General features: G+C 31.2%; 1 protein-coding gene across 1 annotated transcript; it reads right to left on the reverse strand.

Annotated features, from left to right (window-relative positions):
* Positions 1 to 3,733: 3,733 nt before the first annotated feature.
* On the reverse strand, positions 3,734 to 27,596 carry LOC126887352 (mitochondrial potassium channel ATP-binding subunit). The gene is made up of 13 exons (XM_050654807.1): positions 27,399 to 27,596; positions 24,026 to 24,341; positions 17,349 to 17,507; positions 17,141 to 17,286; positions 15,516 to 15,732; positions 14,846 to 15,030; positions 14,356 to 14,533; positions 11,096 to 11,215; positions 10,941 to 11,044; positions 10,041 to 10,215; positions 4,921 to 5,099; positions 3,953 to 4,100; positions 3,734 to 3,897 (listed from the first exon to the last, which is right to left on the reverse strand). Exons 1-13 carry the CDS (start codon positions 27,431 to 27,433, stop codon positions 3,814 to 3,816), a joined length of 2,046 nt encoding a protein of 681 aa, XP_050510764.1. The 5' UTR covers positions 27,434 to 27,596; the 3' UTR covers positions 3,734 to 3,813.
* Between the last annotated feature and the right edge of the window lie 134 nt (positions 27,597 to 27,730).

The raw sequence follows: 27,730 nt of genomic DNA on the forward strand, positions 1-27,730 counted from the left end.
AGATAAACAAATAATTTTCACAATAATATTAAAAATTAAAATGTATTAGAAAGAATATTTAAAAAAAAACCAAATTTTCGATTAGAAGGATATACTTACATATTGAAACATAGTTTTTAATTCCAAATAACTTTTCTTTATAAACATTTTCGATATTTAGAAATATAAAGGTACTTTACTCCTGAGTGAAATTCATATTTTTTGACATACCTCGTACAAAGTTAACAAAATTGGATATTTGATGATTGCGTCTTATGCTATATATGATGCACAGTAATTTATAAAGAATAACTTTTTTTCGTAAAACTGATATTAAAAAAGTTATCAATAGGTTCCAAGTTACGCAGACATACTGTATAAGAGCTAAAATAAATTTTTTTGTTGAACATTTATTATTGTTGAAGCTTATTATTAAATGTATTTTAGGTAATTTTTACAGAAAAAAGTTTTGATCACTCTGTATATACATTTTTTCAGCTGGTAATTTTCGGTTTTTGTATTACATTTTTGTTATCTTTCTTAGTTTTCTCAAAAATAAATTGTTTATTTCATTTTTAAATTAAAATAATTCAGTGTTTTTTAAAGACTACATACCAAGCTTTAAAAAAAATAACAAAAAAATTTTATTATATTTATTCAAACTTGACTAATACCGTCTTAAAGTGGTGGGAATTCTGTAAAACTACGAAGTTTTCAAAAATTACATTTTTTGAGACATCGTATTATTTGAATTAAATTTTTGAAATTTTTTTTGAATGAAACATCGTTTAGTCAGATGATTGAGAGGTAAGTTGTGCAAATTTGAGAGTTTTATAAGTAAAATTGTATTAGTTACACATTTTTAAATCATTTTTAAACAAAATTCATGTAAGGCTCACTTTCCGCCCACACCGTACTTACGTCCATACATTTTATTTCTTTTTATTACAACCATAAGATAGTTTATTTCATCTTCTTTTATGTCCAATTTGTAAAATTTCTTTTGATCCATTAGTTCAAGAATTACATTAAAAAAACTCAACCATGCACTTGTTCCAACGCTAGTTTACAGTGCGCCAATGTGTGTGAGAAGGGTGACTTTAGCGTTATAAATAAAAAATTACAGAAGCTAGAGATTTAACTTTAGAAAAATCTTTATATAAGGTTTTTTTTGTAAAATTTTCAATATTTTTCAATGGTCGAGTCAGTTTTTTTCTAAAAATTATATTTTCGGAGTTATTTAAAAAAACATCTAACTTCGCTGTTCATTTGTTTAATAAAAAATGAAGCACCCACTTCTCGAGTAGAACTTTTTGATATGTTGTTTATTAAACATTTCTTAATGAAATTATAAAAAGTTTGATCTTGTTTGATTTTTTCCGAAGTGAAAATCTAAATGCACTCCCCTACTAGTGATGTTGAAAAAGTAACTATTCGTTACAAAGTACTCGTTACTTACGAATACCGAAAGTAACGATTACTATACAGAGAGGCAAATCGTTACTTTGATTACTTCGTTACTTCGTACCAATCGTATTAGAGCGAGTAACAACTATCGTATCTACTTTGATTACTCTGATTACTTCGTACCAATCGTATCAGAGCGAGTAACGACTATTGTATCTACAACCAGTACACTTGATTACTTTCTAGTTTCTAGACTGACCGGAAAAATGTGGAAATGATAATGTTTCTACAGTTGTTATATCTGTGATAATGTTATATCGGAATACCTATACAAAATACCTACCTACTGAGAAATACGAAAGTAACGAATACTGTAAATGATTACTTGTTATATCGGAATACCTATACAAAATACCTACCTACTGAGAAATACGATTTTCGATTTTATTACCGGTACTCAGCATTAAATTGTATATGACAGAAAAAAACGCACGTCGGTGATTGCATTTCATCGGTGACATTTATAACATTTATTCTAGTTGTCAATAGATGGCGCTATAATCGAAAAAAATATTCACTAAGTATACAGGGTGTTTCATTAATAATTGTCCATATAGTAACTGGAGAAACCTTAGCACAAAATACGAAGATTTCACCTAAAACACTTAAATAAAATGTGGTTCCTTACTGAGTTACAGGGTGTTTTATCTAAAATATTAAAAACTATTTTTGCTCAGCATTTTAAAACTATTCGACGTATCCTTTTCATACTTGACAGAAAGTGCGACTACTAGATGCCCCACTAAATTATGATAAGCAAACGTTTCTAGCTACTACCAGAGGCGTACGACAGGGGATGGTGAATGGTTGACCCTTCTCAAATTCTACACCACTGGAGGAATTACTATTTTAGTGTCATTTTTAGATTCTCCAATACTTTCTACGTAAATAATGTACTCCTAATTCGTAACGATAAAGTCATTAGTTTTCGAGATATTTGAAGTTAAATATGAAACGGCACAGTTATTTTGATTAATTTATGATATGATTCATATGATTAAAATTGAAAAATTATTTGTACCCAGTACTTTAAAACTATTTGGCGTATCCTTATCATACTTGGCAGAAAGTGTAGGTACTGTACACCCTACTAAATTAAGATTAATAAACGTTTCTAACTACTACCAGAGGCGTACGACAGGGGATAGTGGCTGGTTGGCCCTTCCCAAATTCTACGCCAATGACGAAATTGCTATTTTAGTGTAATTTTTGGATTTTGCAATACTTTTTATTTAAATAATATGCTCTTCATTCGTAACGATAAAATGATTAGTTTTCGAGATATTTTAAAATAAAAATGAAGCGACACAATACATATCAAAATAACCGTGTCGTTTCATTTTTAACTTCAAATATCTCGAAAACTAACGACTTTATCGTTAAGAATGAAGAGTATATTATTTTCAGAGAAAGTATTGGAGAATCCAAAAATTGAACTAAAATAGCAATTTCGCCAGTAGCGTAGAATTTGGAAAGTCGTACGCCTCTGGTAATAGCCACAAACGTGTGTTTGACATAATTTAGTAGTTAGTACAGTACCTATACTTCCTGCCAAGTATGAAAAGGATACATTGAATAGTTTTAAGATGCTGAGCAAAAATAGTTTTTAAATTTTAAGATAAAACACCCTGTAACTCAGCAAGGAACCACATTTTATTTGAGTGTTTTACGTTAAATCTTCGTATTTTGTGCTAAGGTTTCTCCAGTTATTATATGGACAATTATTAATGAAACACCCTGTATAATATATCTACGAATATAATCTGTACAATTTATAAGACTATACAAATCAAAGAAAATACCATTTTATAAAAGCAATAAATACAATTGATTTGCTTTTACGCCAAATTGCAAATAAAATGTGACAACTGTCAGATTTAACTAAAATGTCATGTTAGAATAAATGTGTATTATCACGGACTTAGCTTTTTTTCTATCATTTATGACGCACTGAAAAATTCTCATGAAAAGAAGCATATTCATAGTAATCAAAGTAACGAATACTGTAAATGATTACTTGTTATATCGGAATACCTATACAAAATACCTACCTACTGAGAAATACGATTTTCGATATGATTACCGGTACTCAAATAGAAGAGTAACAACAGTAAACATAGTAATCAAAGTAACGAATACTGTAAATGATTACTTTATATAAAAGTAACGATTTGTAACGAATACTCGAAAGTAACTATAATCAACATCACTTCACACCACGGGCTTTTCTGAAGAGATCAAGATATCGAAATGTGCATAAACATATGTAGTGGTCTCTGAAACAAAATTAAATCTTAATTCTCTTTATTTAAAACATAACAGTTTTATTTATATTATACATACTTATTTACAATATTAACAAATAGATTATCCAGCTGGACTGTTTTGTTGTTGGTATGCTAATGACCAATAGTAGCCTCCCAGTTTCTTCAGCGATTCATGAGTACCCATCTAAAATTTATTATGAGTTAATATTGCAATCCTTTTTATGATTAAAAACTCTTACCTCTACAATTTTTCCTTTATTTAATACAACAATCAAATCTGCATTCTGGATTGTAGACAATCTATGAGCTATCACTATCACCGTTCTACCTGTCCGTGCTCGTTCCAATGCTTGCTGAACTATTTTTTCTGATTCTGTATCCAAAGCACTGAAAATTGAATAAAATAAAAAAGTTATATATTATGAATACCTGCATTTATTTGACGAAGAGAAAGTTATAATTGTTTTAGTTTTTCTAAAATGGGAGCCATCTTATATTTCAATTCGTTCAGAGAGGACCATCATCCTCTTACGTACGTTTGACCCTCATTAAGGATCATCGGAGAGGCATGGTCTGCTCTGAACGAAAAGAGAAATAATTTCTCTCCCAATGCCGAATTTAGATTTCCCCTAGTCTTCTTTAATTCATCGTTCGTTTGCTTTGCAAGTATTAGAAAACATGAATACAGGAGGTATGCTTCTTTTCATGAGCATTTTTCAGTGCGTCACAAATGATAGAAAAAAAGGTAAGTCCGTGATAATATACATTTATAACATTTATTCTAACATGATATTTTAGTTAAATCTGACAGTTGTCACATTTTATATGCAATTTGGCATAAAAACAAATCAATTGTGTTTATTGCATTTATAAAATGGCATTTTCTTTGATTTGTATAGTCTTATAAATTGTACAGATTATATTCGTAGATATATTATTATTATATAATTCGTAATTTTTTTTTTCGATTATAGCGCCATCTGTCGACCACTAGAATAATCACAGAACTAGAACAATTACCAAAGTAATCACCGACGTGCCTTTTTTCTGTCACATACAATTTAATGCGTTAGAAAGAAATCGAAAAACTGTGACGCACTGAAAGATGCTCATGAGAAAAAGAATACCAACATCTGGTCCCAATTGAAGTGTTTATTTTTTCGGAAATAAAGCTTCGAACTTTGTTAAATTAAACATTCTTATTTACCTTGTAGCTTCATCCAAAAGTAAAACAACTGGATTTTTAAGAAGAGCACGGGCAATGGCAATTCTCTGTTTCTGGCCCCCGGATAAAGTCACTCCTCTTTCACCAACAGGTGTGTTATAGCCCTTCGGAAAACTGGTTATAAATTCATCCGCATTCGCCAGTAGTGCAGCTTCTTTTACCTAAAAAAGAACGAGTAACATAAGAAAAGTGTTTCCTTTCTGCTCTAAAGGGTACCCCTCGATAAAATGAACAAAATATTCTCACTCCCAAAATTCAATGTTTTAAATTATTTACCTTCTATGCGATTGAAAAATAACTCAGTGAATTTTAACCCTCCATCCCCTTCCCTCTCCCCAAAACACCAAAAATGTCATTTTCTCGTTTTTATTTTTTTAGGTGGGATGCAATCAATTTAAAAATTTCGTAAAATTCACACGCATAGTTAAGGCTTTTATAAAACATGAGGCTACTTTTTATAGACCCCTAGTTGAGTGTACCCCCAGTGACCTTAAAATGCATTTTTTTGAAAAGTTCTTTTTCAAAAAACTTTTTTGGAGATGACTGCAGGTCTAGTTTTTTTAAATTTGTGTATTTAATTAAAAAAACTATATTTCTAAATTTTTTCAGATTTTTCCATAATGTACGCCAATTTCAAAAAACTATTTTTAAGTGGGTTTTTGGGTATTTTCCCCATTTGATAGACTTAAAAATAGATCAAATGACAAATTTGACGTCAACCCCAGCGGTTCTTTAAAATTCGGAGGTTTTGCAATATTTTACCATGAGTCAATAGACTATCTGACTGAAGATTTATTAAAGGTCAATATGAGATCAATAAATAGAAGAAAACGCTTTATTTTTTAATGTCCTAATACCAGTTTTTGCCAGAAAGGCAACTAAAAGTTAATACCGATATTTTTTTGGCAAAGGCTCGTTTACATGCGGCTATAAAACACACGTATCTTCTCTCTCGGCTATAAAAGACACGCTCTCTCTCTCTCTCTCTCTCTCTCTCTCTCCAGGAGCGTCATTTGAAATTTTGATAGGGGGGGGGCAAGCATTATATATACAATACATTTATATGCAAACATAATACAAAATTGATCTATTTTTTCTAAATTTCAGTAATTTTCAGGGTCAGGGGGGGGGCAAATGCCCCCCTGCCCCCTATCAAATGACGCCCCCCCCTCTCTCTCTCTCTGTCCCTCTTTCTCTCTGAGTCCTGGCATCTCCAAGCATCCGCCTACAAGTATCTCTGTCCCTGGCTGCCCTCCTTCAGTTATCCACCCTCAATATCTCTTTAGTATCGGTTCGCACGAACATATTCCATACATATATTAAACAGAACCGGAACCAGTCCATCTCCCTATTTTAGCCATTTAGTTATCAGGAAGGGATCTGTCAATTGATTTGTGATCGAATTCTTATTTGCACTTTTGTGTGAGTCATGGTGGCTCAAACTTATTTTACCAATTTCTTTGGTATACCAAATATATCTATTTTCAACGAAAACTTTTCGTTTATAAATTCGCAAAGTCTGTGTGTTATTGCGTTGCCGCTCCTGCAATACTCAGATCAGATTTATCGATGGATTCCTATGTAGTTTCTTCTTTTGAATCCAAGTCTGAAAACGGCATTTCGATATCTCTAACCATCTTCGAGATAATCGACCTCAAAGTCTAAAATGTGACGTCACAATCCATTTATTTTCTGCCGACACACTAAACGTCGCGTCAGCTGAAATCGTTGCTAGTAAGTAGGCTAGTTTTTTAATCTCGATTTGTTAAGCAAAGCATAGGTTATTTACATTTGAGTTTGACACTTCGTGAATGTCAAACTAAATTTTAAATTAAGTATTAATAAAATATCAATGATATTTGATAGTGAATTTAATTATTATATAAAATAAATAAGATGTTCAAAAATACAATTTGAGTATATTTTAAAAGCAATAATTTATTTTTATTAACAGCTTTAGAAAGGTTTATACGAGTATACGGCCTCCCCTTTAATGATTAATGGACTGTTCCATTTGTTAGGAAATGAAAATTGTTATTATAGTCGGTTCGCTAAACTCGACACAACTGGCTAGTGATTTTAGTAGGTAATTTTTTTGTTTTTGCGAATTTTAAAATTACTAATTATTTAGTACTTATTAACTATTTAGTAATTATTTTTTTTGCCAAATTGGCAAAATTATTGAATATTGTTTGGAATAAAAAATTATGGTCTGATATGTGCAATTACAGCTGGTTCCAAAAAAAAACTGATACGACTCTAAAGTGTATTTTGTAGAAAATTGAGCAGTGTATTTTGGATGACAAATACTTATTATTTACATACTGTCACTGCCACTGCCAAATCTTAAAATTTGTCGGATAAATTATTTTGTTTAACCTCAAAAAATGGCTCCACATGCTAGCAAAGAACTAAAAGCAAGAATTGTAACGAAACTAGAAGATGGTTGGTCACTATCTGCCGTAGCGAACCATTTTAACGTAAGCAGAACAACAGTTTTTAAGATTAATAAAAGATGGAGAGAACAAGAAACTCTCGAAAGAAAGCAAGGTTCTGGAAGACCAAAAATATCTACCGCTTATGAAGATCGTACGTTTTTTGAGAGATTAGAAGAGAATCCTTTTATATTATGATGTTGATATTTATATTATTTTAATATATGAATTAACATATGTACCTAGTCAGTTGTTTTTGTCTTTGCAAAGAGACGCTAATTGTATCCGAACGTCTGCGGTCCCTCCGGTGAGTACCGATCCCACAAGGACAGAAACTATAAATGAAAATAGTTTCTGTCCTTGTGGGATCGGTACTCACCGGAGGGACCGCAGACATTCGGATACAATTAGCGTCTCTTTGCAAAGACAATGACGTCGACTTTGCAAAGTAACAAGACACTTACTCAACACACACACTACACATTACACCTGAGTTAGTGATAAGTTATACAATTACGTGGCTGAAGGTTCTAGTTCTAAACCAAGGCCAGAATCAGAGGAAAAAAAAGTCAGTTGTTTGTTGGTTGTTTGTTTATTTTATTATTTGTCTGTCATAATAAATATAATATGTCAGAATAATCAAATACACTGCTCAAAATAATCAAATCTTACTAAGAGTCGTATCAGTTTTTTTAGGAACCAGCTGTACATCCTTCTAATGGAAAAAAATATTTGAAGATTTTTCTCAAATTATGGATACCAACAACATTTTCATTTATAACTCTTTTATTTTTAATTTGACGAAGAAAAGTTATTCTTCATAAAAAGCTCTTCATGTTCTAAGATTTATGATGCAACCATCATATATAAAATTTTATTAATTTTATACGAGTATATAAAAAATATGAATTTCGATCAAGAGTAAAGTACCTTTATAGTTCATAACATTTAAATTAGGATGATATAATTGCACATTAAAACATAATTATTAATTCTAAACAACTTTTCATAATAGCAATTTTCGATATTATGAATTAAAATACGTAAATAAACAAAGTTTTCGTTATGATAATGATCGCATTTTCAGCTTGTTTATCATATGCTTATCGAAAATCTACAAAGATAATAACGTTTAATAGCTTGTCGAAAATAACGTTTAATAGCTATGCGATAGTAGACCGTCCTGGTGTAAATCCGGATTGGTATTCTCCCATGATTTTTTCTGTGAAGTGACTTAATCTCCGTTTTATGATCCACGTAAACACCTTATAACTCACACAGATAAGCATATGCCTCTGTAGTGTTTGTAGCTGTTTGTCTCCCTTCTTGTGGATGGGGCATTTTCTTCCAGTCTCCTGGAATATCTTCCGTGTTCCATACATCTGTAATTAGTTTATTAAGTATATTTGGACGGGATTCTGCAGAAAGGAACCAAACCACAAATATGTATTTTTCCTATTAACAGTCTCATAGGTTGTAAAATACCCTGTAGATACTTGTGCAGAAAAGAACTAAGCCACATACGATATATACCGTCCTCTATGAGCGAAATAACCAACCAACATTATCGTTGCAGCATGACAGCGTTCTGCAGAAAATATCCATGTGGGTTGGTTCCTTTATGCAAATTCACTTAAGTTATTTTGCAGTAAGGAACCAAGCTACAAAAGTGGATTTTTTAAGACAATGTTTTCTTGAATTCACGGGACTTCCAGAACAAATTATTAAATCCCAGTAATTTCATATTAACATTTTTTTAGATTATACGCCTGATTATGTAACTCAATAATGAAAAATAAATGTTTGTTAACTTTGAATTCACTTAAGATGTTTTGCAGAAGGGAACCAAGCCACAAAAGTGGATTTTTTTTAAAACAACTGTTTTCTTGAATTCACGGGACTTCCAGATTTTGAAATCGAACAAATTATTAAATCCCAGTAATTTCATAGTAACATTTTTTTTTATATTATACGCCTGATTATGTACCTCAATAATGAAAAATAAATGTTTGTTAACTTTGAATTCACTTAAGTTGTTTTGCAGAAGGGAACCAAGCCACAAAAGTGGATTTTTTTTAAAACAACTGTTTTCTTGAATCAAACAGTATGTGTTAAATCAAATCTAATGCATATATTGACGATTTTAATGTTAAACCATGATTATTTTTAATAGAGAATTTTAAATTTTATCGTAAAGTTTTTGGCTAATATCTAAGTTTTAACAAAGTATGGTTTGGATCCACTCTGCAGAATCCCGTCCATTTATCAGTGTGTGTTTTCCGGTTTTGAAAATTTCAGCTAGTATGTTGTCAATACCTGGGGCTTTATTATTGTTTAGTGGCACTGCTTTAACTCATTCAGTTGCTCAACTCGTTCAATGCCGACAGAGTGTCGACACGAGGGTTTCATCGAGGGTACCGACGACACACGAGTGTCGGCGCGGTGGTATTGCGTTATTAAATGAACCGTTACGAGCTTGGGTACCTCAGTTGAGGTCTGTTTACGGTTTGGGCATCGAACGCTGTCTTGTGGGTGGGTATATTAACATAACACGGATCTTTACTAGCAGTGTTAAAAACTAGTTACTACTAAAATCACTGAAGAGAGAAAAAAGCTTGTAGCTATAAATTAATACAGTTTGTACGTCAGTACATGTTAAATAAATACCTCATCATCTGAAGCATCAGGTTTGCCGTAGCGAATATTTTCCATTATTGTAGTACCAAACAATACTGGTTCCTGGCTTATTAAACCCAGTACTCTACCTCTTAACCACGAAGGATCCAATGATCTTATATCGTGTCCATCCAATGTTATCGAACCATCTTTTACATCATAAAATCTAAAATAAATAATTGTGAAATATTATAGTTTTAAACACCAGATGATAGAGACTTCAGAATCATATATAATTTGTATTACAACCAAACTGCTAATATTAAAGTGGATAACCAATTGACAAAGGCAGTGTCCATAGGTAGAGGAGTGAGGCAAGGATTCATCCTGTCCCCGGTGCTGTTTAATATATACTCTGAATGTATCTTCGAGCAAGCGCTGGGAGAACTACAGGAAGGAGTATTAGTCAATGTAGTGCGTCTGAACAACATTAGATATGCCGACGACGCTGTAGTTTTTGCAGACAGTCTAGATGGTTTGCAAAGAATAATGTCGCGCATATCAGATATAAGTAGAGAATACGGACTTGATCTCAATACAAAAAAAAAACAAAGTACATGGTAGTCAGTAAGCGCGAAATATTAAATACACAGCTTTTGGTTAACCAACAACTAATTGACAGGATCAACAGCTACACATACCTTGGTACCAACATAAACAGCCAGTGGGACCACTCAAGTGAAATAAAACAACGCATAGGAAAAGCGAGATCAGCGTTCATAATGATAAAGTCTCCTTTCAGAAGCCACGATTTACCTCTTGCTACCAAAATCTCTATCATCAGATGCTATGTATTTTCTACGTCATTATACGGCGTAGAGGCCTGCACACTTCAAATGTATTATAAATCAAATAAATAAAAACATAGGAGTAAACCACTTCTGAGCCTACCTTTCTAAAAGTGCTACCACTGTCGATTTTCCATTACCAGACGCCCCTACAATAGCAACTGTTTTTCCTGATGGTACGCTAAGATTAAAACCTTGCAGAATTATCTAAAAATATAAATTATAAAATCGTGGCTAATGTGTATTCTACACCGTTACCTGCTGACTTCTAGTTGGATAAGCAAAACAAACGTTCTTAAATTCAATATCCCCCTTCACTGATTCATATGGTAATACTTTTCCTCCTGTAAGTGCCATTTTAGGAGTTTTATTAATGTACTGAAAAAAGCAAGTATTCATTAAACATCTAAAAATAAAAGCAATTATTTGATGTTATTGGAAAACAAGCATACTGGATAATAGGTCGGGAACGTCATGCACCGACGCACAGTGGTTCCAAATGCCGAAAACGTGGTCATGAACCTTTAAAAGCATATATTGTTTATACACTTCGGAATTACTTTCGTACTTAATGGTTTTTGGCATCGGTGATTACGAATCTGACATTATTTTTTTTGAAAAACAAACTGGCGGATTCAACATGGCGGAAATAAATTGAAAATATCAATCAAAACGCAATTTTTTTGCCAAATTTGATAGTTTAAAGTCACTGATTACAAATCTAACATTATTTTTTTTAGACAAAATTGCGCATCCAAAATAACCGAAAGAAATTCGAAAATTTTATTTTCAACACATATTTGTTTAAAATTTTATATTATAAGGGACTTTTGAAATTCAAAGGGACAATATTCAAAACCTATTACTTATGTACAAGCATCCATACATACTCAACAATCGCCAGAATCATGTAACATGCGTCATTTCCTACTCTTGTATTCAAACAACTGCATAGGCAGTTATAGGCAGCTCAACCAAAGTGATTCTGTATCTTCTTACTTTATATTTGAAGATTAATAAACATTAGTCGCAGAATTATGCAGAATTTTGTACTTTTTGAATGTATCTTTACACAATTTTGATTATTTCAAGTATATTTTCACTACTAATGCATTAACAAATTTGAGGATTGTTACTATATCTTAAAGTAACTTACATCTTACATTACTACATACTTAAAAAAGAAGAATATGCTTTACAGCGATAAAATTGATAAACTACAAAACGTTTTACAGCGTTTTAAATATACGCGTTCCTTTTCACTTTCTCTGCCGGCCAAAATAACCTCGGACGTGGTTCATTTGTTCCTGAGCTATAAACCAGAATACATCCAGTCTGATCCTTATATCTGCGTATTACGACTCTACAATAGTATGAGAAAACAACTGTAAACATGAAAATCCCTAGATAGGGACTTTTTTTCGCTATGACTGCTTAGCTATGATTGCCGATCTCAGTCGTGGAGATGGCACTTGAAGAAGAAGATTTTAGACAATGCCTTTTCAAATTCAGTGAAAAACTTCACAAAAACTTATTGGAGGTTATTGTTTAATTTAATTTAATTTAATTTATTCAATTTATTCAATAAACGGCAGAGCCAATTTACAAAAAATGTATAAAAAAAAATGACAATATTATGGTAAACAGTAAAGATAACCAATTTTAACCTAAAATAACAAATAACAAAAGATAATAAAAACAATGACAACAATAAAAACCAACAAAATTAAATTAGTAACAATAATAAATAATTAATAAATTATAGGAACTTAGTACTTTACTTCAGTTACTGAATTATGTATGCTTCTTTTAAATACACGAAGACTGTCCACAAATGGATCAAGACTGTTTTGATTATGATTAATTAGACGCAAGGTGCGTGACAATGGGGAGTAAAAGCAATAGTTCGTATTATGATAAGGTATGCGAAAAATTGGGGAAACCCGTCTTTGGACAGTATTGAGGCTTATAGCTTGTAAGATAGTTGGGCAATGATATAGACCATTTAATATTTTATAAATGATTGTTAAATCTGATTTAGCCCTTCTTACTTCCAAGCTATCCAATTTAAATGTTTGATTAACCAGATCATAATTAATGTTAAAACCCTGACAAATATTGATATGAGCTCGAAATGCCAAAGAACGAAGAAATGTTTTCTGGACGGACTCAATATTTCTAATGTGACAATCATAGTAAGGTGACCATATAATTGAGGCATATTCCAGCAATGAGCGCACAAAAGAAACATATAACTTTAAAAAACAATTCGGTGACAGTTGAGAACTATTACGTGTTATAAATCCAAGATTTCGCATACTCCTATTAATCATGTCTGTAATATGTGGTATAAAAGTTAATTTTCTGTCAAACAAAACACCTAAGTCTTTAATACAGTCCACAGATTCAATAACAGTATTGTTCAATATATACGTTTTTACAATGGTATTGTTAGAGCGACTGAAGGTAATACTAAAGCATTTTTTAACATTTAATTCTAGACCATTATCAGTACACCATACACATAAGTTATTTAGATCCTTTTATAGCAGTACAGTGTCTAGTTCGAACTCAATAACCTTATAAAATTTGAAATCGTCCGCAAAGGCCAGAAGTGCAGAATGTAATATTATAGTACTCAGGTCTCTAATAAACAAGTTAAACAAGACAGGGCCTGAGTGAGACCCCTGTGGAACACCTGAAAGCACCTGAATCTCGCTAGATAAGTAATTGTTAATCCGAACGAACTGAGTACGCCCAGTTAACAAACTATAAGAAAATCTTACAAGGCTCTCACCCAAACCCATTGCACTTAGTTTGGCAACAATATGTTTATGACTAACTCTATCGAATGCCCTTGAGAAGTCCGTGTAAACACTGTCTACCTGTTTGGAGCTCTCAAAGGCATTCAACAGGTCAAACTGATACGTTAAAAGGTTGGTCACGGTGGATCTACCTTGAGAAAATCCATGCTGCTCGTCATTCAATATTTTGCGACAGTGCCAGGATATGTGGGTGGAAAATAATTTATCAAAAAGCTTAGGAATAGCTGATAGTATGCTAATCCCTCGATAGTTACGAACGTCACTCTTATTGCCACTTTTATGGATAGGTGTAAGAAAGCTGACTTTCCAAAAGTCGGGAAAAATACCAGTGGAAATGGACAAGTTAAACACATGCAGCAAGGGTTGGCTCAACGTACAAACACATTTCTTCAGCAGCACAGAGGGAATACCATCTGGGCCATGTGAATACCTACTCTGCAAACTACTTATACCATCAAAGACCTCTGTTAAAGAAAATTGCACTGTATTAAGATCCAAACTATAATTAAAGTTATAGTCAGGAATCTCCCCATCATTGTTTTTATATGATAAAGCAAAATGTTTTGAGAATAAATTTACAATTTCTTGACCACTGTCGGCAGTCTCATTATCAAGATTGTATGGGTTGTGAGGCATGGAATGAATTAAGTCCTATTATATTAAACTGCTTAATTAGTCGATCAAAATACTTACTTCGAAAACTCTCGAACCAGCTGCTACGCCCCTTACTACAGAGCCAAAAAGTAATGATATTTGAGCCAAAGAGCGTTGTATGGTTTGAGATGCTACTAAATATGCCATAACTTCCCCAGCAGATAACTGATTGGTTGATAGTAAGTAACCACCCATGTACAAAGTAGATAACACCATACTAAAAAAAAGGTTTTGTAGATATATGTAACTTGTTTAAAATGCTACTTATTTGACATTTTTCTCTTCTATTATACGACTTTCAATATTTTTTTAAGTATGAAAGAAATGTAATATAATTTTATTCCAGTCCAGACATAAAGATATATTTATAGGCTTCATAGACTTCGAAAACTCATTTGATGGAGTAAGACACAACCTACTTTGACCTAAAAGAACGTTTGCAAGCAGTGGGTTTAGATGGGAAAGACTACTAAAAAATTTGTACTGGAACCAAAGATTCCTGTAATGATTTCCAAATAAAATTACTCACCCATTTATAAACATATTGGTTCCAGCTTGAAATAAACCAATGCCTAATCCCAAATCCTCATTTAAAACCATTGCTCTATCAGCTTCTGTGTTAAATAATTCCTTTTCTTGGTCCTCCATGGCAAACGCTCGAACTGTTCTGATATTGCTCACCGCCTCGTCCGCTACGGCAGTTGTTTTTTCTACCTTAAATGAAATAATATAAACGTATGCTTCTTTTCATGAGCATTTTTCAGTGCGTCACAAATGATAGAGAAAAAAGTAAGTCTGTGATAATATACATTTATGACATTTATTCTAACATGACATTTTAGTTAAATCTGATAGATGTCAAATTTTATTTGCAATTTGGCATAAAAACAAATCAATTATGTTTATTGCATTTATAAAATTATAGTTTCTTTGATTTGTATAGTCTTATAAATTGTACAGATTATATTCGTAGATATATTATATAATTCGTAAATAATTTTGTTTCGATTATAGCGCCATCTATCGACAACTAGAATAATCACCGAACTAGAATAATTACCAAAGTAATCACCGACGTGCCTTTTTTTATGTCACATACAATTTAATGCGTTAGAAAGAAATCGGAAAACTGTGACGCACTGAAAGATGCTCACGAGAAAAAGAATATATGCATTTTTTGAGCGCACATCAAGATTTACCTGAGCTTGAGCTCTTCTTGAAACTGATCTTAGTAGAGAGCCGAAAACTGTTCCTACGGCTATAACAGATGGTATGCAAAGTAGAGAAATGAATGTCATTTGAGGTGATAGCATAATTAAAGATACTGAACAACCGACAATCTGCGTGGCCGCTCGCAAACCTCCAGAAACGATTTGTTTGAAGCTACTTTTAAAGTCTTGAACATCTGCTGTTAATCTACAAATAAATAATAATATATTGTAAAAAAGAATTAATTACCGACCGCAAGTAACAGCTCCAAACGGTTCCATCTCGACGTAAACCGAGAATATTCTGGCGAGAGTACGATATGTACTGCAAGAGGCCGTGAGAGACGTGCGGTAGATGGAAGGTGACGCAATAGCTAGAGGTGGCGAAGTCCAGAATTCTCCAGAATAACGTTATTATGTATTTAAGAGGAGCGCGGTATTATTTTAGTTAGTGTATAAGATAAATTCAGTCTGTAAAGTTGTATAAATAAATGTCGGATAAACGAACCGATCGTTTTATTGTTATAATATGTAATCTACTATACCAGGGAAATTCCGAAAGAATGGATATCGCTAATATCTCTGAATTCATCCCAATACCCAAAAAACCCAACGCAATGAAATGCGAAGAATATAGAATGATCAGCTCGATGAACCATGTTTTAAAAGTCTTCTTCAATGATACATGAACGTGTCTATAAAAAAATAGACGATAAAATACCATGAAACCAACTGCCATTTAGAAAAGGCTTTGGCACTAGGAAGGTATTGTTTACTATACACTCATAGAACGATGTCGCCCAGTTAGAACTGCGAATATCAGTTAGAACTAGAGTATTGAGATGGTATGTATTCTCTGTTCTTTTGTATGGAGTTAAAGCCTGGATAATTACGGAGGCAGCTGTAAAAAGACTTGCCAGCTTCGAGATGTGGTGTTATCGTGTAACAAACACGGAAATAAATGAATGTTTATTTCCGTGAAAATTAATATCAATAGACACACCTAAGGCAAGCCGCACACCAACGAAACATGAAACGAAAAACATAAAACATGAAACGTAAAACACGTTTCATGAAAATTAAACACGGCTAAACAAATCTTGAAGTCCTCCTGCCAATGAAACAAGTGTGATTCATGCTCATAACACATTTTTATTTTCGGAAAGTTTCATAAATGGCCGGACGTCTATTTGTTTAGCAGTGTTTTATTTCCATGAAACGTGATTTACGTTTCATGTTTCTTTGATGTGCGGCCTGTCTTAGGGAGGCTATTACTAAATACTTTATATATTTAATACAATATTTTGGTTTAATTAATCCGACCTTGTTTTTTTTTTATTTAATTTAAAAGTATTTTGCAATCTGTTGAGTATCAACAATAAACAAAAGTAATGACATTGACTAAGGACAAGAAAGATTTTACCCACTGGTAAAATCAAAGTACAATTTTTATAAAGTTGTGTAGAAAATAATTACATTTTATAACTACTAACTAATTAGGCTAATATAAGGCTAATATAAGGGCTACCTACAATGTGATACCAATTTCTGGTAAATTCAGTGTTGTTTAGAAATTAAAACTGTAACTAAAAATTTTGAAAATCTGTTAATATTACCTGTTAATAATTTCACCTGTTCTTTGCTGATCAAAAAATGCTATATCCTGTTTTAATATAGATTCAAATAAATCTGTCCTCATTTTATATGCCATACGTTCTCCTAAATTCGAAAGCATAAAGATGTAGAAAAATGTACATACACTCTACAAAGAATATTGCAAGTTACAAAAGATGTAAAAACTTTAAAAATACTATTTTACCTTACCTGAGCAAGATACATGGATATTAACTTTATAACAGGTCTCTTCATTTCATTAAGAAATAATTCACTATCCCTGCTTTCACTAAATTTTGCTAGTACATTCACCACACCACCTATAACTTGAGGTATTTGTATATTTAATAAAGCCACAGCCAATGCCCCCTAAAACATACCTAACAATAATAGTCCAGAGAAATAAGATTTTTGTCGTGACACATCCCCCTCCAGGCCGAATCCAAATTTTTTGAGTAGTATGGACATCTACATACATATTAATAACCTATACGCTGTGAGCTTCGCTGGTGTCGTTCCTAGCGGTTACTAATTCAACTTTTACTGGTAATTTTTAAATTTATTATTTAATTGTTATCGCTTAATATTTACAACGCAAAAAAGTAATTAAATTGTAATCGATTTTTTTAAGATTTTTCTAATCATTTTGACGTTCTATTAATAAAATATCAATTTCTTACTTCGGATACTTTGACAATAATCGTGTAGATGGCGCTAAGATTATAATAGATTATTTATAATTAGATATTACGGAACATTAAAAAAACTTAAATTCAGCATTTAAAACGTAAGTATATTTAAGGTAAAAATATATACCACAGCTTTGACCAACTAATATTGTTTATAATTAATGTTTTTAATTTTAATTTTAAATTAATCACTTTGACATTTATGTCAAATTTCCGGTAATCGTTTACAGACTTGCCACTACTGGCGCTCGCGAATTTATAAATATCCCCTCTACGTACGAGCTCACAGCGTATATGTTTCCTGCAGCCGATTTTGATGATATACATAGTTATAAACAAATGAAAATCAAAAAAAGGTAAATTCTCGCTTTTTTCGTCTATTACTAAAAAGTGAAGTATTCTAAACAAATTTGACAATAAAAAACTCATAAATCATATAAAAAACTTCAATATGGCGTTTGCTGAATATGTCTATCCTTATTTGTTGCTTAGCAAATTGCAAAATAAGTCATAAATTTTGAGATTTTATAAATGTTCATAACTTATGTAAAAATTAAGTTAGAACCTTCTTATTACACGGAATGCTGACTGAGACTTCTTGTGCTTAAAATATATTTTTAATTTCAAAGCAATTGGTCAAACAGTTTAAGTTATTTAATCTGTTTATCCCAAATTCATTTTTTTGCAACACTATAAGTCAGAAATTTATGAGATTACAGTATTACTTCGGACAGTTTATGAAAGAAGAACATTTAATTAAAAAAAATGACAAAAAATAATTTTAAACAGTGTAAAATTATTTTGCAAAAACATGTCGATTTATTGCTTACTTATAAACAATTAGAATAACTTTTTAACCGTTACCCGTAGAAAAATTATTTTATTTCATATTTAGAAAAATTATTTCATATTTAGAAAGACTGAATTTTTATACATATTTAGAAAGAAAAACAATTGTCCTAGGACAATTAAGGACGAAGTTAGCCCCCCCCCCCCCCTTTTTAATTCACATGTTCTTGCAAAATAATTTTGCAATATTTAGAATTATTTTTGTCATTTTTTTTAATTAAATTAATAGTGTAAATCTTCTTCTTTCATAAACTATCCAAAGTATTACTGTAACTTCATCATTTTCTGACTTATAGTGTTGCAAAAAAAATTAATTTGGGACAAACAAATTAAATAACTTTTAAACTATTCGACCAATTGCTTTGAAATTTAGGGTATGGTTTAAGCACCAGAAGTCTCAGCATTCCGTGTAATAAGAAGGTTCTAAGTTAATTTTTATATAAGTTATGAATATTTATAAAAACTCAAAATTTATGATTTATTTTGCAATTTTCTAAGTAACCAATAAAGATATAGACATATTCAGAGAACTCCATATTGAAGTTTTTTATACGATTTATGAATTTCTTACTCTCAAATTTGTTTAAAATACTTAACTTTTTGGTAATAGACGAAAAAAGCAAAAATGTACCGTTTTTTGATCTTCATTTGTTTATAACTATGTATATCATCAAAATCGGCTGCAGGAAACATATAGGTTATTATTACAGATGTTCATACTACTCAAAAAATTTGGTTTCGGCCTGGAGGGGGTTGTGTCACCATCAGGATATTTTTTTTCCTTATTTCTCTGAACTATAAAACAGTATTATGATTTATAACGGGTGATTCATTTAGAGGTACTTTTTTAAAACAGAAAAAACGATGAAAAATATGTCTAAAGTGGAAGTAGTATTTATATATGGGCAAAAGGGCATGCCGGTAGACTGGGTAATGAGAAAGTGGATGAGTTGGCCAAAGATGCAATAAAAAATGGTGAGATCTTAACTCAGATCTTATCGACAGATGCAATAAATGACGTCAAAGATAGAATAAATAAAATATGGAAAAAACAATGGAAAAATATTTCAAGCATATTAAAAAATTTATATTTTTCTTTACATCAAGAACTTCCTCCGCCACCTGAATACATATTTAAGTATAACCTGCCAAAGCAAGATATTTCTACTATCGTCAGATTAAAAACTCGACACGGAAAATATGAGGCACATCTGCACAAATTAGGAATAGTTAATTCATCAGTCTGTTTTTGTGATAATGTTTCGATTAGAGATTTGAACCGTATTTTCTTTGAATGCAAAATTAACGAGAGATATATAAATCAATTATATTACAATTTACTACAAACACAAGTTCATTTTCCAATTAGTATAGAATATCTACTAAGTTGTCATAAAATGGAAATATTTAAATTACTCATAAACTACTTGAAAGAAACAAATATAGTCATTTAAGTGAAATAGGTAAAAATATAACAAAATATAATAAATTGAGGTAAAAATAAAATAAAAATCTGTGGCTAACGGACCCGCATCCAAGCCATTTTTTCACACACACATACACACAATGAAAAATATGAATTTTATTTGAAAATCTTTACTATCATACAAAAGAACCATTCTTTACAATTACTTCTTAAAGATAATTTCTTTTAAATGTTGGCCATGACAGAGGTTAAGTAAGATAGTCATTCTGAAGTTTCAATTCTCAATTATGCACATTTTGATTGGTATTTGACTAATGCCTTAGGTAATATTGGCCTCCAATGCCTCAATCGTAGCTGGTTTATGGACTTTATGTAGCACCAAAAAAAGTCTAGAGGTGTGATGTCACAGACTCTAGGCAGCCAATTCACTAGTCCGAAGCATGAAATAAATTGTTCACTGAATCATTCGCACAGTAAAGCCATGCTTTCATGGGCTGTATGACAAGTGATGCCTTCTTGTTTGAACCAAATACAGTCAAGGGCATGCGCTTCAATTTCAGATACCAAATAGTCTGTTATCTACTAGTAAGTAGAACATGTATTTTCATAATACTGCTGAATAATTCCTAGACGTCAACATCTAGCTCAACACCAGGTGACACGATCACAGACTACTTACAAGAGACTTTTTATTGACTTTTTTGTTGTTAAGCATTTTATTGATTGATTTTCTTTTGTTTATATATAAAACATTAGGTGATAATATAAAAAAGAATGTGTGTGTACTTTGTACGCACGTAAGAAGTTATACTTCTATTATAATATAATCTAACTTCATATTATGAGTTCAACGAAATCAATATACCTATCTACTTTAAACAGTTTTTTGTATTGTATTTAAATATTAAACTAATTTTAGAAAGAACAAAAAGAACACCAAAATTAAAAAAAAAAGGATATGACTTTGTCCGGATTTGAACAGGGGACCTCTCGATCCCTAGGCGAATGCTTTACCGATCAGCTACCACCGTTTTTGTATTCAGTCGATCATTTCTCGGACATAATTACAATCACGGTGACAGATACATTAATTGAAAATAAAAAACATTTTCCATAATACTTATTAGGAGGAAGACAAATCCATAGACATAAAAATTATAATAAATATATTTACTAAAAACACTAATAATATATTCTTTTCACGCACACCTTATTTGCGCTACATATAGTCTGGGCTGATTATCGGAGAATAGGCCATTTTTGGGAAAAGTTATTTACCAGCAATTTTATTGCTGGAATCGAATCTTATGATTGTATATATTAATAATATAGGTATGCAAAGTCCGCAGATAGTGTGCTACTTTTTTTATAAACAAAATGGCGCCCGAAAATCGTGTTTTTTTTTCAATTTTTGCTCTATAACTCCAAAGATTTTAACTTTACACCAAAAACACTCAAATAAAAATTCACCGCAATTAAATTCTGCATAGATACGTGTTTTTTCCGATTTACTTCGACGAAAACTTTCCCCGGAAAAAGCGGGTTTTTCCAACAAAATCTTTAATTTTCAACTAAAGTTTTAGATAAGTAATTGTTAATCAATAATTAAATAACTTGGTAATACAAAAGCCCTTTTCGTGTAGATTATAATTCCAGAAGCTGATGGAAATTGAATGAACAGTTTAGCAACAATTGAATTGTTAATTAAAAATTTACGGTCGCTATAATAACGACAATAATTATGGTGCATAAGAATAACTATGATTTTTTCATAAAGAGAAACTATACCTATCTAATGTACTTTACAGAATTGAAATTGGACAATTTAAGCGGCCTCAGAAATATTTTAAAATTATAAACAATTTTTAGGCTTATAAACAAATGGAATATCTCGGTAAGTATTAAACTAAATTAAATCATGAAAACGGTATTCGAAAAACAGCGGCAGGACGCTTCTTTTAAAAGAAAAAACGTTTAATTATGACGAGTGGTTCCTGAGATACAATCGGTCAAAGTTGACCGGAATTTACGGCAAAGATATAAACAATAGGATCATAGTTTTCAAACCATCACCTTTTTATTTTTGTCCTCTTTCTCCACACCAATTTTCATATCTTTAAAATCCTCATAACATATATTATTATAATAAAAACTATCGATAATACGTGTGAAAATTGCCAAAAATAGCAAAATTCCAATCAAAAGTTAGGTTGGAGAAAATGTAACCCTCAAAGGTCAAAATCGGTATACGTTAAAAAAATGCATTTTATCGGCTTTCCATGGAGCAATTTCCTTCATTCTTTTTTTGTTCCCAAGTAACTCGAGTAGAGCCATCGAACTAATGCATCATTAAATGTCAAACTTGCTTTTGTTTTGTTATAATAAATTAATTTATTTATTATAACACAAAATTTTAATTTGTTTAAATAAAAATTGGTTAAATAATTATTCAACTTTCAAATGAGAATATTTATGTTTTAACTTTAAAAGGTACACTTGTAGTAAGTTTATCTAAAAAAAGCCTACAACTGGAAAAAATATGTAGTTTTCTGTTCTTATAAATAAATTAATGTATTATAACAAAACAAAAGCAAGTTTGACATTTAATAGTGCGTTAGTTCGATGGCTCTACTCGAGTTATTAGGGAACAAAAAAAGAATAAAGGAAATTGCTCCATGGAAAGCCGAGAAAATGCATTTTTTTAACGTATACCGATTTTGAACTTATAGGGTTACATTTTCTTCAACCTAATTCTGATTGGACTTTTGCTATTTTTGGCAATTTTCACACGTACTATTGATAGTTTTTATTATAATTATATATATTATGAGTATTTTAAAGACATGAAAATTGGTGTGGAGAAAGAGGACAAAAATAAAAAGGTGATGGTTTGAAAATTATGGTCCTATTTTTTATATCTTTGCCGTAAATTCCGGTCAACTTTGACCGGTTGTATCTCAGGAACCACTCGTCATAATTAAACGTTTTTTCTTTTAAAAGAAGCGTCCTGCCGCTGTTTTTCGAATACCGTTTTCAGAATTTAATTTAGTTTAATACTTACCGAGATATTCTATTTGTTTATAAGCCTAAAAATTGTTTATAATTTTAAAATATTCCTGAGGCCGCTTAAATAGTCCAATTTCAATTCTGTAAAGTACATTAGATAAGTATAGTGTCTCTTTATGAAAAAATTATAGTTATTCTTATGCATCATAATTATTGTCGTTATTATAGCGACCGTAAAATTTTAATTAACAATTCAATTGTTGCTAAACTGTTCATTCAATTTCCATCGGCTTCTGGAATTATAATCTATACGAAAAGTGATTTTACATTACCAAGTAATTTAATTATTGATTAACAATTACTTATCTAAAATTTTAGTTGAAAATTAAAGATTTTGTTGGAAAAACCCGCTTTTTCCGGGGAAAGTTTTCGTCGAAGTGAATCGAGGAAAACACGTCTCTATGCAGAATTTAATTGCGGTGAATATTTATTTGGGTGTTTTTGGTGTAAAGTTAAAATCTTTGGAGTTATAGAGCAAAAATTGAAAAAAACACGATTTTCGGGCGCCATTTTGTTTATAAAAAAAGTAGCACACTATCTGCGGACTTTGCATACTTATATTATTAATACATACAATAATAAGATTCGATTCCAGCAATAAAATTGCTGGTAAATAACTTTTCCTTGTATTTTGCTAATTAGCCCAGAGTAATAACTTAAAAGATGTAGCGACTAATACCATTTTGTCGGTGTGCGCATGCGCCAGGGAATGTAAAAATTCACCCTCGTGCCTAAAGAAGTATAACTTCAAAAAAGGTAGATTATCTGTGGACACTATTCATGCATGATCTCCCATCAAATCTCCACCAAAAAAAGTATGTACCTCTAAATGAATAACCTATTATTAGTTACATTACCACAATTGCTGCTAAGAAGTACCAAATATGTGGTTTCAAGTACTTCCATAGCCTTGCCCAATCAAATTTAACATTTTTGTCTGATTTATTTTCATAACCAGCCATTCGAGTCTTCTTTGCTTCGCATAATACCCCATTGTGTGATATGTACAATTTTATAATTAGACCACCAGTAAGTGTAACCCCAAATGTTGCAACTTTTGATGGTATAAATGATTTTGGAACTGGTTTTTGGGACACTGTTCTGGAGATATAATTTTTAATATGACCCTGGCAGAAATATTTCTTAAATATTGCACTATTGTGGAATAATAATCTGCAATAAAACATAAAAAAATAAAAATTAGTACTTTCTATCAATAATTACTCCTTCAGAGCACATACAAAAGAGATTAAAGTATATCTTTGTCTTCTGATAATATTGTAACTCCAGATATAGAATCATAACATGCTGTTTTTTACAAGGGCAGGTTATTGGTCTTCCTCATAACCTTCTTCGTTTATCCAGGCTTATGACAGACAAAAATGACTGTTAAGCTACTTGATGCACCTAACAGTTACTCCAGACGGAGTTCATAGAATTCAATGTCTGAGATGGGCTGGTCATGTCTATAGACTCGCTAATAACCACCTTACCAAGTTAATCTGGGAGGAAGCCCCAACAGGATGAAGACCCTTAGGATGTCCACAAATGAGATGGGAGATAACATATGATCAGATTTAAGAACAATGGGACTACCCACTGACTCAACTATCATGGACAACCATTTGAGATGGTAGTGAGTTGTGCGGTCAGCCAAGAGAGGATATAGAATCTGAATGTATCTAAAAACGTAATGTATAATAATAAAATAGTGTGATAAAACAGAATAGAATCATTCCCAATAGATGGTAAGAAAGTAAAAATATATTAGAAAGAAATATTGACTGATAAATCGACTATGTTCAGAGACAGATAATTCTATTTTAGCAGTACAATGGCCAAATCAAGAAGAGTGAACATGACAACAAAGACAAAAAATATTGTCTTACTGCCTAGAGACAGGAGTGTCCCCTACGCTGGCCTCCTAAAAACTATTATACACCTAAGACTATAGACAAAGTGTAATATCAAAAAATAAATCATAACTATATACGAAAATCCTATAAAGACTGTGAAAAATCATCAATAATAATTTATGTTCCTAGTAGTTCAGAGAAATAAGGAAAAAAAATATCCTGTTGGTGACACAACCCCCTCCAGGCCGAAACTAAATTTTTTGAGTAGTATGGACATCTATATTAATAACCTATATGTTTCCTGCAGCCGATTTTGATGATATACATAGTTATAAACAAATAAAAATCAAAAAACGGTAAATTTTCGTTTTTTCGTCTATAACCAAAAGTATTTTAAACAAATATTTGAGAGTGAGAACCTCATAAATCGTCTAAAAAATTTCAATATGGTGTTCGCTGAATATGTCTATCATTATTGGTTGCTTAGAAAATTGCAAAATAAATCATAAATTTTGAGTTTTTATAAATATTCATAACTTATGTATAACTTCAATATAAACTTCAATATGGAGTTCGATGAATATGTCTATCCTTATTGGTTGCTTAGAAAATTGCACAAAAATCATAAATTTTGAGTTTTTATAAATATTCATAACTTATGTAAAAATTAACTTAACGTTCTTATTCTATAAATCAGAAAATGATGAAGTTACAGTAATACTTTGGATAGTTTATGAAAGAAGAAGATTTATACTATTAATTTAATTAAAAAAAAATGACAAAAAATAATTCTAAATACTGCAAAATTATTTTGCAAAAACATGTGAATTAAAAAAAGGGGGGCTAAGTTATTCTAATTGTTTATAAGTAAGCAAAAAGTCGACGTGTTTTTGCAAAATAATTTTAGACTGTTTAAAATTACTTTTTGTCATTTTTTTTTTAATTAAGTCAATAGTATAAATGTTCTTCTTCCATAAACTGTCAGAAGTCTTACTGTAACCTCATAATTTTCTGACTTATAGTGTTGCAAAAAAAAATGAATTTGGGATAAACAAATTAAATAACTTTTAAACTATTTGACCAATTGCTTTGAAATTTAAAATATAATTTAAGCACCAGAAGTCTCAGCAATTCGTGTAATAAGACTGTTCTAAGTTAATTTCTACACAAGTTATGAATATTTATAAAAACTCAAAATTTATGATTTATTTTGCAATTTTCTAAGCAACCAATAAGGATAGACATATTCAGCAAACACCATATTGAAATTCTTTAGACGATTTATGAGTTTCTTACTCTCAAATTTGTTTAAAATGCTAAACTTTTTGGTTATAGACGAAAAAAGCGAAAATTTACCGTTTTTTTATCTTCATTTGTTTATAACTATGTATATCATCAAAATCGGCTGCAGGAAACATATATGTCCATACTACTTAAAAAATTTGGTTTCGGCCTGGAGCAGGATGTTTCACGAGAAAAATCCTATTTCTCTGGACTATAGTCAGTTTGTCCTCTTCGAAGATTGTTCCAACACATAATAAAGACTCCAAATAAAGATTCCAACACATATTGATAGAAAGGGTTGATAAATACAAATACCTGGGAACCTGGATTTCAGAAAATAATAATTATCAAACAACAAATAAGGGCCAGGATAGAAATAGCAAGAAATGCATTTGTGCAATTCTCCGCAATAAAGACCTCAGATTAGAACTGAAAGTAAAAGTTCTGAGATGCTACATGCTTTCAATATTGCAATATGGATTCTAAAGCTGGACATTTAAGCAAGAACACATAAATAAGCTACAGTCATTTGAAATGTGATTTATAGAAGGATGCTTAGAATAGCATGGACACAGAAGAAGACGAAAACGACAGTATTGCGAGAAATGGGCAAAAGAGTACGAAATAATAAACATAAAAATAAGAAAGTTACAATATCTCAGACACATAATAAGGGGACAGAGATATCAAATGCTAAAACTGATAATACAGAGAAAGATAAGAGGAGGAAGAAGGAGAGTGTCATGGTTGAACAACCATAGGGACTGGTGTAAATACAATTCAATAGAACTTTTCAGAGCAGCTGTACTTAGATAGAGTAAAGATAATGATGTTAATATCCAATCTCTGATTAGAAGGCACATAAAGAAAAAGAGGAAGATTGTAAGATAATTAAAAATAGCCCTAAGTGTTTTTGGAAATAAACAGAAGAGTCCTAAGTTTCAGAGTAGTTTCTCTATAACAAAGTTATAGAGAAATAATAAGTAATACCTAAAATATCCTTGGCACTCATATGAAATCAAGTTCACTGATTTATTACACCTCCTTACTTATTTTTTCATAATATAAACACAATAAAACACTTTCTTACTTGTTATGTAAATTTTGTTGAATTAATCTCCACATTATTGTTTATATATTTCTTTTAAAATTTGTTGGCTAGAAGAAAACCAAAATTTATTTTAAATAAAAATTAAAAACTATAATAATTAGCTATGAATGTATTTTACATTTTCATTAGAATTTTTTGAATATTAAAATTTGTGGTATGATAAACGTCAAAACGTCGTCAGTTGTCAGTTCACTGTCACCGGAAATTCTTCTTATTTTGTAACGGCATTAATGGTTATCAGCCACTGGTGATTAAAGGATTTTTCTTAGAGCGGCTTCACACACACCGGTCGCAGACCAAACAGTTACACG

Source organism: Diabrotica virgifera, chromosome 6 (assembly GCF_917563875.1).
Source record: "Diabrotica virgifera virgifera chromosome 6, PGI_DIABVI_V3a".
Lineage (NCBI taxonomy): Eukaryota > Metazoa > Arthropoda > Insecta > Coleoptera > Chrysomelidae > Diabrotica > Diabrotica virgifera.